This window comes from Typha latifolia, chromosome 7, assembly GCF_019914945.1.
Source record: "Typha latifolia isolate L0001 chromosome 7, TyphaL0001v2, whole genome shotgun sequence".
Classification (NCBI taxonomy): Eukaryota; Viridiplantae; Streptophyta; class Magnoliopsida; order Poales; family Typhaceae; genus Typha; species Typha latifolia.
In genome coordinates, this window is record NC_133092.1 from 4,985,185 (window position 1) to 5,001,434 (window position 16,250).

The 16,250-nt window shown below is 38.6% G+C and overlaps 2 protein-coding genes and 1 long non-coding RNA gene across 4 annotated transcripts; 1 reads left to right on the top strand and 2 right to left on the bottom strand.

Annotated features, from left to right (window-relative positions):
• The first annotated feature begins 1,459 nt into the window (after positions 1 to 1,459).
• On the top strand, positions 1,460 to 4,140 carry LOC140792285 (uncharacterized). Its single transcript, XM_073143176.1, has 3 exons — positions 1,460 to 1,956; positions 2,112 to 2,380; positions 3,054 to 4,140. Exons 1-3 carry the CDS (start codon positions 1,755 to 1,757, stop codon positions 3,669 to 3,671), a joined length of 1,089 nt encoding a protein of 362 aa, XP_072999277.1. The 5' UTR covers positions 1,460 to 1,754; the 3' UTR covers positions 3,672 to 4,140.
• Positions 4,141 to 5,000: 860 nt separating this feature from the next.
• On the bottom strand, positions 5,001 to 8,996 carry LOC140792288 (uncharacterized). The gene is made up of 2 exons (XR_012109736.1): positions 8,303 to 8,996; positions 5,001 to 5,452 (listed from the first exon to the last, which is right to left on the bottom strand). It is a non-coding gene; the product is annotated as an uncharacterized lncRNA (long non-coding RNA).
• Positions 8,997 to 9,340: 344 nt separating this feature from the next.
• LOC140792286 (probable phosphoribosylformylglycinamidine synthase, chloroplastic/mitochondrial) lies at positions 9,341 to 15,870 on the bottom strand. Of its 2 annotated transcripts, XM_073143178.1 has the most exons (6): positions 15,591 to 15,861; positions 14,529 to 14,614; positions 14,150 to 14,231; positions 9,858 to 14,059; positions 9,712 to 9,772; positions 9,341 to 9,623 (listed from the first exon to the last, which is right to left on the bottom strand). In XM_073143178.1, the coding sequence occupies exons 3-4, from the start codon at positions 14,213 to 14,215 to the stop codon at positions 9,863 to 9,865; spliced, it is 4,263 nt and encodes a 1,420-aa protein (XP_072999279.1). In that variant the 5' UTR covers positions 14,216 to 14,231; positions 14,529 to 14,614; positions 15,591 to 15,861; the 3' UTR covers positions 9,341 to 9,623; positions 9,712 to 9,772; positions 9,858 to 9,862. The 2 variants fall into 2 exon arrangements, with proteins under 2 accessions (XP_072999279.1, XP_072999278.1); XM_073143177.1 differs by lacking the exon at positions 14,529 to 14,614 and having other exon boundaries at positions 15,591 to 15,870.
• Between the last annotated feature and the right edge of the window lie 380 nt (positions 15,871 to 16,250).

A 16,250-nucleotide genomic window follows, 5' to 3' on the forward strand; every position in this document is an offset into this window, starting at 1 on the left:
GAATCTTCTCAAACATAAACATATCATGACTTTGAAGCATTCTGAATGTGGAGGAAACTTTTTAGTTTGTGGATTCAATCATTGACATAAAAGAGTCGGCTAAAGTCTTGTGGAAAAGAGACGTATCTAGGGTCTACTAGGAAGCCTCATGGAGATCATCTTGCTTCTAGTATTCGCTTTTCATGTGGGGGATCTCTCTTATTCTCGGCAAAAATTTCAAAATTTCCGTAAGGAATGTGGATTACTTTTCAATGGTAAGGTTGAAGCAAAGACTTGTGGGATTCTCTATGCTTCTTCTCCCTTCTACAAGCAATAGAAAAATAAGTAGAATGGTCAAATACAAGATCATCTCATATAGTTATATAATATTACTTGTTCACTCGACATCACATGACAAAAAAAGAATGAATATTCAAAAGGGTTACAGTTTCCCCATGGTTATGTTTTGGAGCCTCCCATGATTCCCAATAGTACCCATTTGTAATTTAGCATTTCTAAGGAGCCAATCCATGAGAGGATCATAGTGGCTATGATGGTTGGGTGAGTGGTCGAGAGAGAAGGGGGTGGGACCATGCATGAGAGAGAGAGAGAGAGAGAGAGAGAGAGAGAGAGAGAGAGAGAGAGAAGGGTGCAATGGTTCTTGCACCCAACTTGTTGTTGGTCCCATTTAATGCAAAAAGGGCTATTGAGACATATTGTGAGGTGAATGCAGGCAGTATCATATATAGAAGAGAGAGAGAGGGGAGAGGAGAGGAGAGGAGAGAGATCCACTGTGATGACTCACCAGAAAGTGGTCACGGATTTCACTTGACTCCACAGCCTTATACACATACAACCCCATGCCTAAACTTGGAAATTCTTCTGCCACTCCTGCCTACTTGTCTATGTCAGCATCAACGTGTGTCAAACTATTTAACCCCACTTGCAAGAAATTCTTCTGCAATTCATCTTGCATTCAACCCTTTCCTGTGTCAAAAATACATACATCATACATGCATGCATGCAGCTAATGGAGTTGAACATTCATAAATGAGTACAAGAGATAATTGTAAGAGTGAATTTAAGGTCTAGTTTTTTAAAAAAAAAATTTGCAACATCCCTCATTTTTCTTTTTTTCACTTTGTAGAATTACACCACCCCCCACCCTAGATTTGGTTAGTTCTGTAAAGAAAAAATAAAAACTGGGTGACCCTACAAAATGGAAAATTAATTTAGATTTTTTGAACCAATTAAAAATTAACAAAAATAATAATAAAAAGAGATGGGAGAGAACTGGTTGAAAAGATGCCAAGGAGGAAAGATTTGGTGTAGATAGAGGAGATTTTAACTAGAGGAGATAAGAATGGCCAATAACCTCGCAAAGACCACCGCCAAGCTGTCCTCTCCTTGAAGGGTCTCTATCTCATCTTTAACTCCTCAATACTCCTCTCCTCTCCATATAGGCCCTCCTAGAACTATGAGAGACTTATTTAACCACCTCTCTACCCTTTCCTCTCCTCTACTTGGAGTTGAGTAGAATGATATAGCCAAGAGAGGCATAGTCTGATATGGAGTGGAAGAGGATGATATCCAAGTAATAATCGAAATAAATACTAGTCTCAATCATTTTTCTCTACTACTGTGTACCAACATTACCACCACTTGCACCAATCTTGGAGCAAAGAAACCACTTGAAAGTCTCAGGTATATATATACATATAAAAGGGTGTACAAGGAGCGGCGAAGAGGCTGATGATTTCAGTGTGCAGTAGTTTATGGCCATCGCGACGAGCATGAGCGGCGACGACGGCAAGGACTCGCATGAGCATGACCTCGTGATGCCCGGCTTTCGCTTCCACCCTACCGAGGAGGAGCTCATCGAGTTCTACCTGCGCCGCAAAGTCGAAGGCAAACGCTTCAATGTGGAGCTCATCACCTTCCTCGATCTCTACCGCTATGATCCATGGGAGCTTCCCGGTTTGATTCCCTCCCTCCTTTCCTCTTTTTTTATTTTTATTTTTATTTTTATTTTTCTTCCTACATGTGGCCAAAATTTGTAGAAAAATTAGGATTGTTGATCTTTCCTCAATTTGCTTTGTTTGCTGTTGTTATACATGGACTACTTGAAATAGCATTGGCGGCGATAGGCGAGAAGGAGTGGTTCTTTTATGTTCCTAGGGATAGAAAATATAGGAACGGCGACCGGCCGAACCGAGTAACTGCGTCGGGGTATTGGAAGGCCACCGGAGCCGACCGGATGATTCGGGCGGAGAACAACCGGTCCATCGGGTTGAAGAAGACGCTGGTCTTCTACTCAGGGAAAGCTCCCAAAGGCATCAGGTCTAGTTGGATCATGAACGAGTACCGCCTTCCGCATGGCGAAGCAGATCGGTATCAGAAGGTATTAATTCTTATACAATTTATGCATCTCTTTTTCTTTCTTTCTTTCTTTTGTAGGTAGATAGATCTGAAGGCATGATCCATAACAAATTAAATTTAGCAGTATATATATATTTATATATATGTTAACTAACCTCTTCTCTTCCCAATCTCTCTTTCTTCCAGCCCCTTCAAAATTATAATCTGATCTCTCTTGTTCTTTGTTCCGAAAATTTTGGGATTAGTGCTTTGTTTTAACGAGTTCTAGGAGTTAGGGTTTTGCTTCTTGGCGTAGTTAATTTCTGGTTTCTCTACCAGATCAATCAAATCTCGTTAGAAATTAATTAAATTGTTCGCCCTTTGCTCTTCTACTTCTTTCTGTTTGTTCCTAATTATGGGATATGTTTCTTAAACTCTTCTCTCTATGCTTCTTTTCTTCTACTTCTTATATTATCCCTGGAGGTGTGCGAATTATACGTGAACTTTTCGAGTATTATTTCTTGTGAAATTCTCCTCTCCTCTCCACTCCACTCCTAAATTTCTTCTTCTTTTTCCCTCTTATTCTAGTGGCTTTCGATTGTTATACTTCTCTATATGATATAGAGATCACTAACCATCTCACTGTAGAAGATCAAATGAGCAGATCAATCTCTCAATCCTTACCAAAATCTCATATATTTATATATTTGCTGCAGGCTGAGATCTCCCTCTGCCGAGTCTACAAAAGAGCCGGCGTTGAGGACCACTGCCAACTCCCTAGCACACTAGCTACAAAGCCATCCTCCTCCAAAGCAACCGCAACTGAGAAGAAGCACGGTTCGTCGTCGTCGTCTCCCTACCCGGCGGCGAGCTTCCAAGCATTCCAAGGAGATTGTTCGTCATCGTCTGCGATAGAGAAAGCGCGCAAAGCAAACGTCGATCTAAGCAATCCTAACATGTCGACGGCTATACTACCTAAGCCCGCCGTCTACGGATCGACCGCCTCGGTTGCATCCTTGAGCTCAACTACATCAACCGAAGAAGACGGCACGTCACTCTACCACCACTCGAAGAACACTGGTAGTGCTTTGCCCTCCTCTTACTCCCTCCTCAACTTAACCACTTCCTCCATGGCCTCCACCCCGATTGATGAGCTAAGTAGGTTAGTAGGATACAACCAGACCTACATCAACCAACCCAGCCAATTCCTCCCATTGCCGCCGCAAAACCAACTGCTTAACACGCTGCCGATCACGTTGTCGACCATTTCAGACAAGCTTTGGGAGTGGAATCCTCTTCCAGATGCAGGAAGGGACTACTCTAGTTTCAAGTGATCATCAACATAAGGACTTATATAAAATGTACGCATCTGGACTATATATTGATGTGGGTAAGAACATAGGTATGTGGTTTGATTAACCTTTCTATCCATTTACTTAGCTAGTGTACGTGTTGCCCCTTGTCTGAATTAATTATGTTCTTGGATCCGCTGGTATGTCTGTTCTTTAATTTTTAAAGAGAGAAAGAAATCGTACGTACACTTGGTCTCAGTTAGCTTCTGGCTTTCACTGTTTGACTTCTGAACATGAAATAATGAGTCCACGATTGGAAGAAGACTTGCAGAGATTGATGTCAGGGAAGGAGGAGATCTAAGTACCACAGCAGTCATGTGAATGTCTTTTGTTTGCATGGTGGGACTGACCAACCCAACGGAAGCATCTTTGTTTATCTGAAGGTATAAATATATATGATATATCTAGTGACTGATATTTTGATCTAGTGCTAGAAAGGTTATCAGATCAATTTTATGAGTGCTCCTTTTCTCTCTCTTTTTTACTCGTGTTCTTTTTTATGTAGCTTATCCTTTTGGAGTTGTGATGGTGTTGCCTTATTTGGGCAGTCATAGTAGAAGATGAAGTCTATATAGTAGGCTAATAGTTCTGCGCATGCACTACAAGTGTACAAAAAAAATTTTAGCTGGTCCATATTTTCTTCCAAAGAAATTAAGCATGGTGCACCCTATCAAGAAAGATCGCAAGTTTATAGGATAGCGAGTGCCACAATCTCCACTCATTTCTTTAGGCCCACTTCATATTGCACGCCATAGAGAAGTCTCACAACATGACCAAGTCCATTAGCTGTAATTTCCATATCCTTGTAAGATATATGCGAGTGATTCTATGTATAGGTTTACAGACTAAGGCTTAGGTTTCAGGTTGACTTTTGACTGTAATGTCTATCATATCCCAGTTCCAGTGAGAATATATATATATATATATGCATGTCAAATTTGGCATTAAGTTGCATTCTGGCATTTGTTAGTGGGTTCAAATAGAGTAGGAATTTGTCTCTCCTCTTTCCTTTTTTCTTTCTTTCAAATTAGTCGACCTGGATTTCTTAGTTTAGTTTGTTTCAGGGAGCTAACAAACTGCAATAATTGATCAATGGCTTTTATAAATAATTCAGTCATTCATAGGCCATAGACTGAACAGTGGGGTAAACCCTCTGACCTAATGGGCGTATTCTAGCTTTTGCCTTTTCGAAGTTCGAGTCATGCCATGCCATGCCATGATTTCCTTCCACCCAGGAAGAGATGAGATCCAGAATCAATTCTGGTAAACAACATTTTAGGAGAGAGAAATGTGAGCAAATGAAACAGGACATTACATGCAGAAGTTTAATTCTCTAATGAGATGTTTGGATGGGAAACATATCTTTCTTCTAACAAAAAAGATCTCTGTTTCACAAATACGAAGAAAAGAAAAAGAATTATGTTAACCGCATTTAAAGACCCACCAGTAAAGTTGGAACATGAGAGTTGTTACCCATTGCTGGATGGATGTTCCTCCATGAAGATAAATTTAAGAACATGCTCTCTGTGATCCACTTGTGCTCTTCCTCCTCTATAACTTGATCAATTGTTGATCTTTACAAGGATGCCGATGGTCCTGATGATATAATCATCACTTCATCAATTCTTACGTTTGTTAGTCCATTGTAAAAACCAAGCTACGTAGATTCGTCTTCAGATAGCTTCCTCTTAAGATTCTCCAATGCAGCAACAACTTCAGGACCCAGGTTATGCTGGAGTAGTTTTCCTTGCACCGAAGTCGACCTGTCAGTTCAGGGAACAAATTGAAAATAGAAGTATCTTTAATGAGTAACTGCAGAGAGATCCACCAACTTTTATTTAGCAGTTCAACAGCAAGAAAAAGATTTTGAGTAAATCGTGGTCTGAAGCATAAAAGTCTATACTGCTTTAGTTAATAACAGTTTAAACAAGCATGCAGAAAGTAGTCCCGAGACTTTAGATCAATCTCTTAGCAGTTATATGAATTCTATGTTAAGGAATAATGTTAGATCAATCTAAAGAGCAAAAGTAATGGAAAATATGATATTTTATTCTAGAGGATAAGTAAGCAGAGGAGGAAAAAATGATACTTGCATGGCTCAAAACAACCATGCCTTCCCTATCTCTGAGAACTTAATTTTTTTTTTTTTTAAGTAATGGAATAGAGCAAGAGGGTGCAGACTTGAAACTCATCTTTTGATGGATACTTACCTAGCACTGAGACTCATCTGTTGACAGCTAGTTACCTAGCTTCCAATCATCCAGACTACTTGCATGTCCCGTGTGATCACAAATTGAAGCTGAAAGTATCAGCCCAGCTGCTTTCAATTGCAAGGCATATTGATAAAGGATAAGTGCAATTCTAGTCTTAAGGACTTTGATCTTATTGTCTACTCAACTTCCATAGAGAATGAAAACGAGCATGATCAGACATTTCTTGTTGCCACATTAGAGATCTGCTCCATCTACCCTATTTTCATATATGGCGTGTTGAAGAAACATTGTTCGAGAAAGTAATCTAACTGTGTTCATTAAGTATGTTTAGAGACATTATATGAGAAAATAATCACGATGTTGTAGCGAGGAGAGGAAATAATCTAATCTGTGTTCATTATGTGCTGAAACTCCTTTCCTGAAGCCTTTGTCTACAAGTAAATAATTGTAATGTAGATGAAAATAACAACATGAGATTACAAGTAACTAATTGTCACTAGCAACAAGTTCTTACGAAATTATGATACTGAAACACAGACTTGAACACGTGGAGGATGAGGAGAAAACAGACAGGGTGAACATGCATGAATCACTCAATCATCTTATATGAGAGGTAGAATCAGATCAATGTTTTGTGAGGCAATGTAAAAAATTTATGGAATGGAAACAAAGTTACAATGGATCTGTAAAAAGCACTAGACTAGGGAAAAAATTTAAGGACGTAAAACAGGTTTTACCATTATACATCTATGATGCCACTGAAAAATGAAAACATGGCTAGAGCAAGTAATTTATAAATATACAACACAGTTTTAATGGCAAACTTGGCAGCTCTCATCTTCATGAATAGCTAAAACTCAAAGTATAGATTGACATTTTGATGCCATAATCAGCAATTCTTTAAACTAGATAGCTACTTCTTAAATGCAGGAGGCGTTTAATCTTGGGCCAAATCAGTGCTGTACAAATTATATCCCAAATCAAAATAGGGAAAGCTGTAACAAAGTCATAATTGTTGAGTAATCTTTCCATTTATTCAGGAGAAAATGAGGATGGACAAACTAGATGAAATGGAGGAGATTTGAGTGAACGGAAAGTAAAAAAAACCATTGCTAAGGAATTAATTCAAAAAAAAAAATCTATAAAGAAAGTTAGAAATTCTACCTTTCTCACGACTACCATAGACAATAACAACAAAAAAGACCGCAGCAACAACCAAGCTTTAGTCCCAACTATTTGGTTTGGCTATATGAATTTGTTTTCCATTCACCTCTATTTAGTGCAATGGTTTGCGTCAATCAAACACTACATATCATTGCAAACAAATTTATCAACCTTAGTTTTGGTCTTCGCCTCCTCCCAATAGAATCTTCCATTTAAATGAAGTCGCCGCTTCATTTTAGTGCACAACACACATTTTCATGGGATATAAACCCTCTTAATCCATCCTCACATAACTTATTCTCTATAGTTGATACCTTATATTTCGGCAAATATTTTCATTCTTTGTTCTAATGTTCTTTTAACACCACTCATCTGCCTTAAATTCCTCTTGATGACACTCAACCTTCAAATATATTGTTCTCTAGTTGCACAAAAGTTATCATACCATCAAAGCCTTGTAAATATATTATAATTCATCTGACAAAAAATCTCCAGAAAAATCTGATACAGGCCACAATCATAGGTACAGAAAAAATAGACTCAGGAAAAATAAGACTGATGAAAAGATTACACCTTCAACAAACACCACCGGACTTCACATCTTCTATCTAAAGCATTAATCTAAACAGGTTTTACCAATGAAATCAATTAACCTCAAAAAGTTAAGTTATACTCTGAGCACATTAGTATCAACCATCTTTCAAATTATTTTGAAGTAAGCAATTTATTGAAAGTTGATTAAAAGGATCTGTTAAGGTTACTTTAAGATGATATAAATATACACTGATGTACATCGTTCATGCCTCGTAATCATTAGAGGTGGGATAGAGAATTGTGAAAACAAGGCAGGTAGAGGAAGGAGTTTGATGTGGCTCCACATCATGCCATAGGAACAGGGGACATGTAGTTGTCAGCACAGAGATACATGGAATAAGCCCTTTAAGCTCACTGGTTTCTAGCTAGATTTGTAACAGACTAACATGTTCCTCCATCAGAAAGATGCATTGAATTGCTAAGGTAGAATATATACTGGGAAGACTCTTAGCCTAAGCCAAAGCCTCTAAGATCTTATATATGAAATATGCTATAATAAGACCTGTAAAGTCATTGGCAGAGGAGCACTGGCCTACAGATATCTACATAAAATCACCAAGAACTATATTATCTTAGCTTATGAAGAAAACAATTTGTAAAACAATTTATGCATATACACCAATACTGGAGAGGTCAACTCACCTCTGAAACTAATGCTTTGCAGCTCCAGACATAAACACCCTAGGAAGTGTGAAATGTGAAGTTAATTACCAACAAAAATTCCAAAAACAACTGGCTATTATAAAATCGTCTTGTGTCCTAAAATAAGGAATAAAACAAGATACAACTACATTGACTGAGGTTTCTTATGGTTATATGATGCATATGTGTGACCTTCAAGCTTATTAGGTTTATGGGCATCATAGGAGCACAAGCATGTGTGCATGAGGTTACATGAACATGGAATTGGACATGCATATTATTTGGCCACAGAAAGATGATAAATGCTTTGTTATTGTGCTGGAAAAGAAGAAAAGCTACTGAACTCACATAACTGAAAATAACTGCAATCTTTTGGCGAAGTACTAAGATTACTGATTTACATGTATGATGAATAGATGGCCTCATATAACTGTGACACTGTCAAACACGACTAATCAGAAACTTCTGAAAACTACACATCACTACCTGACAGAAAGGGTCCTGAGAAATGCAGCGCCATGAACTTAAGACATATTTACATTCTTAAAAAAAGGTTTAGCCATCTATAATAAGACACACAAAACATTCTAGATAGGCATATTACGTGGACATGTTATCAGTATATTTGAAGGCAATAAAGTTTGTAATCTGTCTACCAAACAACTAGCGAAGTACATACTGCAAACATGATATAACTATTGTCTTACCCGGCAAAACTTTACTTGTGAGTAATCCCAGACATCATAGATCAAACACCGCCACAACTTTTACCTATGTATAGCTTGCAAACATGACACCATAAGTTGGTCTTAAGAAAGCTTCGGAAACTGACACCTAAGATTTTAAGGAAGTGAAGATGAACTAACATCAATTATGTACACTGAACATTATATTTAATAGAAACTACATATTAGAAGAAAATTTACCAGATAAACAGAATTTATCAAAACTAAAGAAAAAATATAGCAAGGTAAAGCAAGTAACTAAACTATCATGTATATGCAATCATATGAAAAGATCAGAACAGAGGAGAATGGATGACACACAAACCATCATTGGTGATAGTTTATCTTATTATATTACCAAACTTACACTAATCCCACAAAAGGAAAACAGACAACAAATTGATATAGTTTTGACACTCATTTCTATAGAAATAACTTAAGTCACTCAATATAGACTTTGGACTTATTGTCTATATGTGCCAGGATTTAACTAAAACTGAAATATCTTGAAGCTATATCTGCAATACACTTTCTTGAGTACCATTACTGGTAATCAACACTAGCAAGAATTCAAGCTCCAACTCTGGAATCATTATCTGCACAAAATCAGAACTTGGGGAAATTAGTATCATATGTTGAGAAACGAGAAGTTGCATATTTCATGGGGACAGAACAAAATCAAACCTTGAATGGTTATCTCTATCAGCAACCAAGCGGAGCACAGAATCAGAAGCATAAGAAAAACCTGACAGAGTGGGAGATTTAATAAGAGAATAATTTTATATAAAATGGTTTAATTAATGAATTGATAATGATATAGTTTGATATACCATTTTTATGAGCACCATTCCCGAGCATTTTGAAACATACGTAACCATGGACTTGGGCCTTTCTTCTCGACTTCCCATAACTTGGGATACCATGGGAACTGCCACATCATGAAGCAACGTTCTGGATGGGGCATCATAGCAAGGTGCCTTCCATTGGGAGAACAAAGGGCTGCAATCCCCAAAGGTGAACCATTTGGATTAAACGGATAGACCTCAGTTACGTTACTCTCATCATCACAATATCGCAGAGGGGCCAAATTAGACTTAAGAACACGATCTAGAATACCATCATCAGGAAAGTATGCTCTTCCCTCACCATGAGCAGCCCAAACACCCAATGTAGAGCCCTCCATACCTTTAAACATTATAGCTGGAGAATCCCCTATGGTCACACTAGTAAACCGACACTCGAATCGACCAGACTCATTATGAATGAACCTTGGCTGAGACATATCACCTCCCACACCAAGAGAACCTCCGACATCAGCTCCAGGAACCCATCCAAGAAGAGCCATGAGTTGACACCCATTACAAACTCCAAGGCTGAAAGTGTCTGGCCTATTGTAGAACTCTTGAAATTGCTCTAGGAGGGGCTGATTGAACCTTATAGATGCTGACCAACCTTTTGCTGAATCCAAAACGTCGGCATAGCTAAAACCACCAACAAATGCAATCCCACGGAATTCATTTAATGAAATGTTTCCACTCAGAAGGTCAGACATCGTAACATCCCAGGTTTCAAAACCAGCAGCATAGAATGCTGCAGACATCTCCCGGTCCCCATTGCTCCCCTCCTCGCGAATGATGGCTATCTTTGGCTTCAAAGATTCAGTCAGAAGTTTCTCATCAGTGAATCTGGGAGAAAAAGATAATGACCACAAAGGTGATTGTCTGCTCTTTAAGCCTTCTTTCTCAAGCATGACACAAGATGCAAGCCTTTGGAGGCCCTCAAGCTGAAAACTAGTCTCCTCCCATAAGTCTCTAAGGCAAGAAGTCTCCTCCTTCAGGTGCAGATCTCCATCAACGAAGAACTCTATGGTTGGTGATGCAGTAACCTCTCCAATTATGTCACTCAAAATGCCTAATGCCTTGAGCTTTTGCCTCACAATGTCAAGGTCTTTTGAATGGACCTCAAGAACAAGACCAAGCTCTTCAGCAAAGAGTGTTTGAAAAAGGCTATGACCTCTCGAGTTTAAGTTCAACTTCACACCACAATTCCCAGCAAATGCCATTTCAAGAATACAAACAATAAGGCCTCCATCACTAATATCATGGCCGGCAGAAATCAGGCGTTCACTAAGCAGTTCCTGAACAGCTTCAAAGACATTCTTCAGGTAAGGTACATCATCTAGATCAGGGCAATCATTACCAACTTGGTCAAAAGCCTGAGCAAGTGCAGAACCACCTAAACGACGCTTTCCTTTAGCTAAGTCAATGTGCAACAGAACACCATCACTTCCAAGCTTCAAGTCTGGAGTAACTGTTAATGTTATATCAGGACAGGTGACATAAGCACTGATGACCAGATTTCCCGGAGCCTTGACAACCTCACCACCTGCATGAGCTGCCATAGAGAGACTGTCCTTTCCCCCATCAATAGCTATACCCAGTTCAATCATGGATTCTGACAGTGAGATTGCAGCATCATACATAGCTGCACCTTCACCATCAAGTTTCGCAGCATACATCCAGTTACCACTGGCTTTGACATCAGCAAGAGATGTCACTTTGGCCCAGACTAGATTGGTCAAAGCTTCCCCAACAGCCAATCTTGCCATCGATTTTGGGTTAAGCAGACCCTTTATTGGTTGTTCGCCTATGGCACATGCACCACCAGTCAGATCCGTGTAAGTTTGGGCAATGACAGCAACATCAGAAAGTGGAAGTTGCAGAGGCCCCACTGTTTGTTGTTGTGCTATGAGACCTGTTACGCACCTGTCAACTTTTGTAGTCAAGAAACGTTTTGAACATACTGAAGGAAGCTTCAGAACCCTCTTCAAAGCATCTATTAATGTAGTCCCAGGTGCAATGTCCAGTGGCTCTAATATTGGGGAAAACCTCTTGAATTCAAAGGACTTTTGAGGCATATCTCCAAGCACTTTCTCAAGTTCAAGATCCTCAATTGGGGATGGAAGAGGGACCCCATTTGACTTACAATGCTCCACAGCAGAACTGTCAATTAAAACAATCCGTCCACTGCCACTGATTGTACCAATAACAGCTACTGAAACCCTTTCTCTCTCACAGATTGATTGCAACAATTTCCTGCTTTCAGGTTTCACTAATAAAGCGTCTTGTTCCTGATACTCAGCGCCCCAAATTTCTAAGACTGACAAGGTCTGATCACCAAGAACTATGGAACGGATATCAATTTCAGCTCCCTTGGGATAGATAATTTCCTTAACGACATTGCAATTTCCTCCAGCTCCCTGGTCATGAATACTGATGATAGGATTGTTCTCTCCCATTTCAGCACATGCACGCACCACACGGTACAGCTTTTGTGCCATCTCAGCATCTCCCCTCTGCACAGCATTGAAATCTAGGTCTGCATCATTTTGACCACTGACCATGCTTGAGGCAGCACCACCTCCCATCCCAATCCTATATGCTGGACCTCCTATCTTCACGACTAGCATCCCCACATCTGGTTCACCTTTTGTTATATGTGCATGGTCAATCTGCCCAATTCCTGCACTAAACATTATTGGTTTCAGCCACTCACGCCGTTCTCCACTTGGCAACCTCATCCCAAAAGTCCTAGTATAGCCTTGAATCAATGGTTCCCCAAACTTGTTCCCATAGTCAGATGCGCCATCACTAGCATCAACTAAAATCTGCAGAGGAGGGGCTAAGTTTGATGGATATACAAAAGATGTATCCTCCCATGGGGCATATGACCCTTCCATGCGAAGGTTGCCAACACAGTAACCTGCAGTGGAGGCAACAACAAAGGATCCCCTTCCAGTTGCATGTGTATCCCTAATGCGACCTCCAGCACCTGTCTCTGCCCCAGGGTAAGGAGCCACAGCACATGGAAAATTGTGAGTCTCTGCCGTAAACAGAATGTCAAGCTCACGCATAAATTGGCACAATGGAGAGGTTGAACCAGGTACCAATGGTCGCAACTGATTTACTGGGTATCCCTTGATTGCACTTGAGTTGTCCTTGAAGCCTATGACAGAATTATTGGGATTCACTTTCAAAGTGCTCTTTACAAGCTGCATCAATGTCTTATTCATAGTTTCCCCATCGATAACAAGTTTTCCATTGAAAAACCAATGTCTGCTGTGCTCACTGTTAGATTGTGCAATGTCAAATAGTTCAACAGTTGTTGGATTGCGTTTGATGTCATCCTTAAACAGATTGGTGTAGTACTGAATATCTTGCTCATCAAATGCAAGACCCATCTTTGTGTTTATTTCTTCCAATGCTTCCCTACCCCTTTCGATGACTGGAACCATGCTCACAGCTTCAGGAACAACACTAGATTGAAAAGATGTGAGCTTGTGAGGATAGACACATTCGGTCATTCTATCATGAACCATAGCTGCAAAATTATTAAGTTGGCTTTCATCTAATGGGCTGCTTCCAGGCTTGAGATACAAAAGATATCTTCTTGACCTCTCCAATCTGGTTACTTCTGTTAAAGAGCAAGCTTGGCAAATTGACACTGCATTCGCTGACCATGCTGTAGAAAATGACATGCGAGGACCAACCTCAATTAGCACAGAGAATGCACCTTTGGAGACCTCCTCTTCCAAGAAGCTCTCAGCCCGTAAATTCTCAGGCTCATAAGTCTCCTGTAGTAGCCACTTAAGTATTCCAAGCTTACCAGTAGACACTGCATCATTCAAACCAATGTTGAAACATTGCTCAGTCTTTATATCAATGATATGAGGAGATATCTTTGCTTGAACCTGCCTCACTAGTTCAGCAGCTGCACTTTCCCGAATAAACGGATGGCGATAGAAGTGAATAATTTCAGGGCTGTGTTCCAATGTGTCAGATTCTTCAGCTAATGGACTCTCCAACCCTCCGGAAACTACAGCTCTTGGATTTGTCAACAACGGTATCCTTGGTTTTATATTTTTCCCAACAGATAAAACAGGAAGATGTCGGAGTCCAAAGCAGTGTTTAGTCACTCGAAATCTCCTTGAACTAAAAGTTCTTTGACAAAGAATGTTGGACCTTCGTGATCCCTACAATTGAACAGAAGCAGAACAATGAATAAAACATTTGCAGAAAACAGAGAAAGATGAATAAAACAAAGAAATTACATGGTTTCTTACCCTATTAGTAGGAAAAGCTTGAAGCCGCAACAAATCAGTTGCCACATTTTCCCCAAGGGCAGCCATAGAGTGATGCAATATTCTGCTCTCATCAATAAAAGTAAAATTTTCAACTTGTAGTTACTATCGTCAAAACTAAAAAACCCAAATCATTCCCACACATCTTCACATGAAAAATATCAAATTTTGGACTGAAAACATAAAATATAACAAAAAATGAAAAATAAAAAAGTTACTTCAAAATTTTCACTAGATGATAAGAGATCACAATAATCTCAACTCAACCCAGCTAAGATCTCCTTAAAAATACTCAACTCAAAACACCAATTTTGTCAAATTAGGTAAGAATAAAGAGATTATGGGCATAGCAAGACAGTACCTTAGATGTAGGGGTGAAAACTGAAAATAGATTGGATACCAATCGAATTGGATAGTAGTCAACCCATGTCCAGATAAATATTTTTGCTACACATATGGATTTGGATACGAATATTAAACGAGTAGGAAATTTAAATTTAAAACCATATCCTAAGTCTCAACTAAACAGATAGATATAAAACGGATACGGATAGGATTTTGAGAGGATATAGATACAGAACAATTACTGATCGGATTTTTAAATGGATATGGATATATATCGAATACGAACTAGATCTTACATGAATTTGGATGTAAGTTAGATATTAATTGAAACAAAAGAGATACGATATACTCTAAAAGGATAATGGTCTTAAGCATTTTTCTCTCATAATATCCATACGACACAAAAATAAATAGTACATATGCTATAAAATACATTCACTCTATTGTTTTGCTAATTAACCAACAAGATTGGTTGGCATATTACATAGACACATGGGCATCTTCAAAATAGCATTCGTTACATCTTAAAGTAAAACAAATTATGAAATAAAATCAACATAAAATTAAATTAAATTACACAGTGAAAAAAAAAAGAGATCAAAATTTCAAAGGGTGGCCAAAAGTTAATCATTCTTATACAAATCTTGAATCCTAAAGCATTTGAGCATATTGAGTACATGTGACAAGATTAAAGTATGGTTTCTATCCAAAAAAATTGATCAAAGCTACAAAACCCTGTAAGGGAGCCTCCTTCTAAACTACAACGACTAAAAATTTCTTCAAATTAAAAGATGCAATCATCAAGTTCTAGCTTGAAACCCTGAATTGTATGGTTATCTGATTTAAAAACCAAGAATGCATACTAACCAAGAAAAAGAAGCATAATCGAACAAGATATTTGTCATTGCATCAGCACCAATTTGCAAACTTTAAGTTTGCTTATTAAGAATAATAAGGAACTGTTATTTCTAATCACATACACTACAAGTTAGATGTTATTTTCGCTAACTAAGCACTAAACCGAAAGACCCAACTCTGAAATTATCAATCGAAGGCGCAAATTGCAGTAAGTCCTCACCTTTCTTCGGAAATCGACGGAGTGGACCTCTGCCTTGTAAGCAGAAACCACAATCTCCTTGAAGGAGGACTTAAGCGAGAGGGAGACGGCAACGGAGGCGAGGGGCGATGGGCTACCGAGGCAGCGGCCGATGGAAGTGGAGCTTGGAGGCGGATGGAGAGGCACAGTAAGCGAGAGTGCGAGAAAGCGAGAGTGCGAGAAAGCGAGAGAGGGAAAGCCGGAAAGGGTTATAGATTGATTTTTTTTTTTTTCCTTGTTCTTTTTTTTTTCCCTAGGGTTCACTCTCTTGGGATTCTTACCTTTAAATACAGCTTAAATACTCACAATATTTTCTTTTTCATATAATTAAAACTAAAATAAAACTGCTAAAATTTTCGTCCAAATTAACACCAATTACTAAAATATTATTTTATATTAATTATGATAAATATAAAATAAATTATTCAAATATTCAAATTACCTTTCGCCCCCAATGAGTTTGTCTAACTAATTTTGGGTGGACTCTGATAAGATGGAAACTCTATAATAGTTTTAATATTTTTATTTTGGTCACAAATATAAAGACCGATTTAATATGAAAATTATATATAAGTGAAATTAATTTTAGTCATAAATACAAAAACTAAAATATATTTAGCCCTTTAAAATATTATAAAATAT

Coding starts and splice junctions, on each gene's coding strand:
- LOC140792285 (XM_073143176.1), top strand. CDS start 1,755: ATGGCCATCGCGACGAGCATGAGCGGCGACGACGGCAAGGACTCGCAT. Junction 1,957..2,111: donor TGATCCATGGGAGCTTCCCG/GTTTGATTCCCT, acceptor TACTTGAAATAG/CATTGGCGGCGATAGGCGAG. Junction 2,381..3,053: donor AAGCAGATCGGTATCAGAAG/GTATTAATTCTT, acceptor TATTTGCTGCAG/GCTGAGATCTCCCTCTGCCG.
- LOC140792286 (XM_073143177.1), bottom strand. CDS start 14,215: ATGGCTGCCCTTGGGGAAAATGTGGCAACTGATTTGTTGCGGCTTCAA. Junction 14,060..14,149: donor AAGCTTTTCCTACTAATAGG/GTAAGAAACCAT, acceptor GTTCAATTGTAG/GGATCACGAAGGTCCAACAT.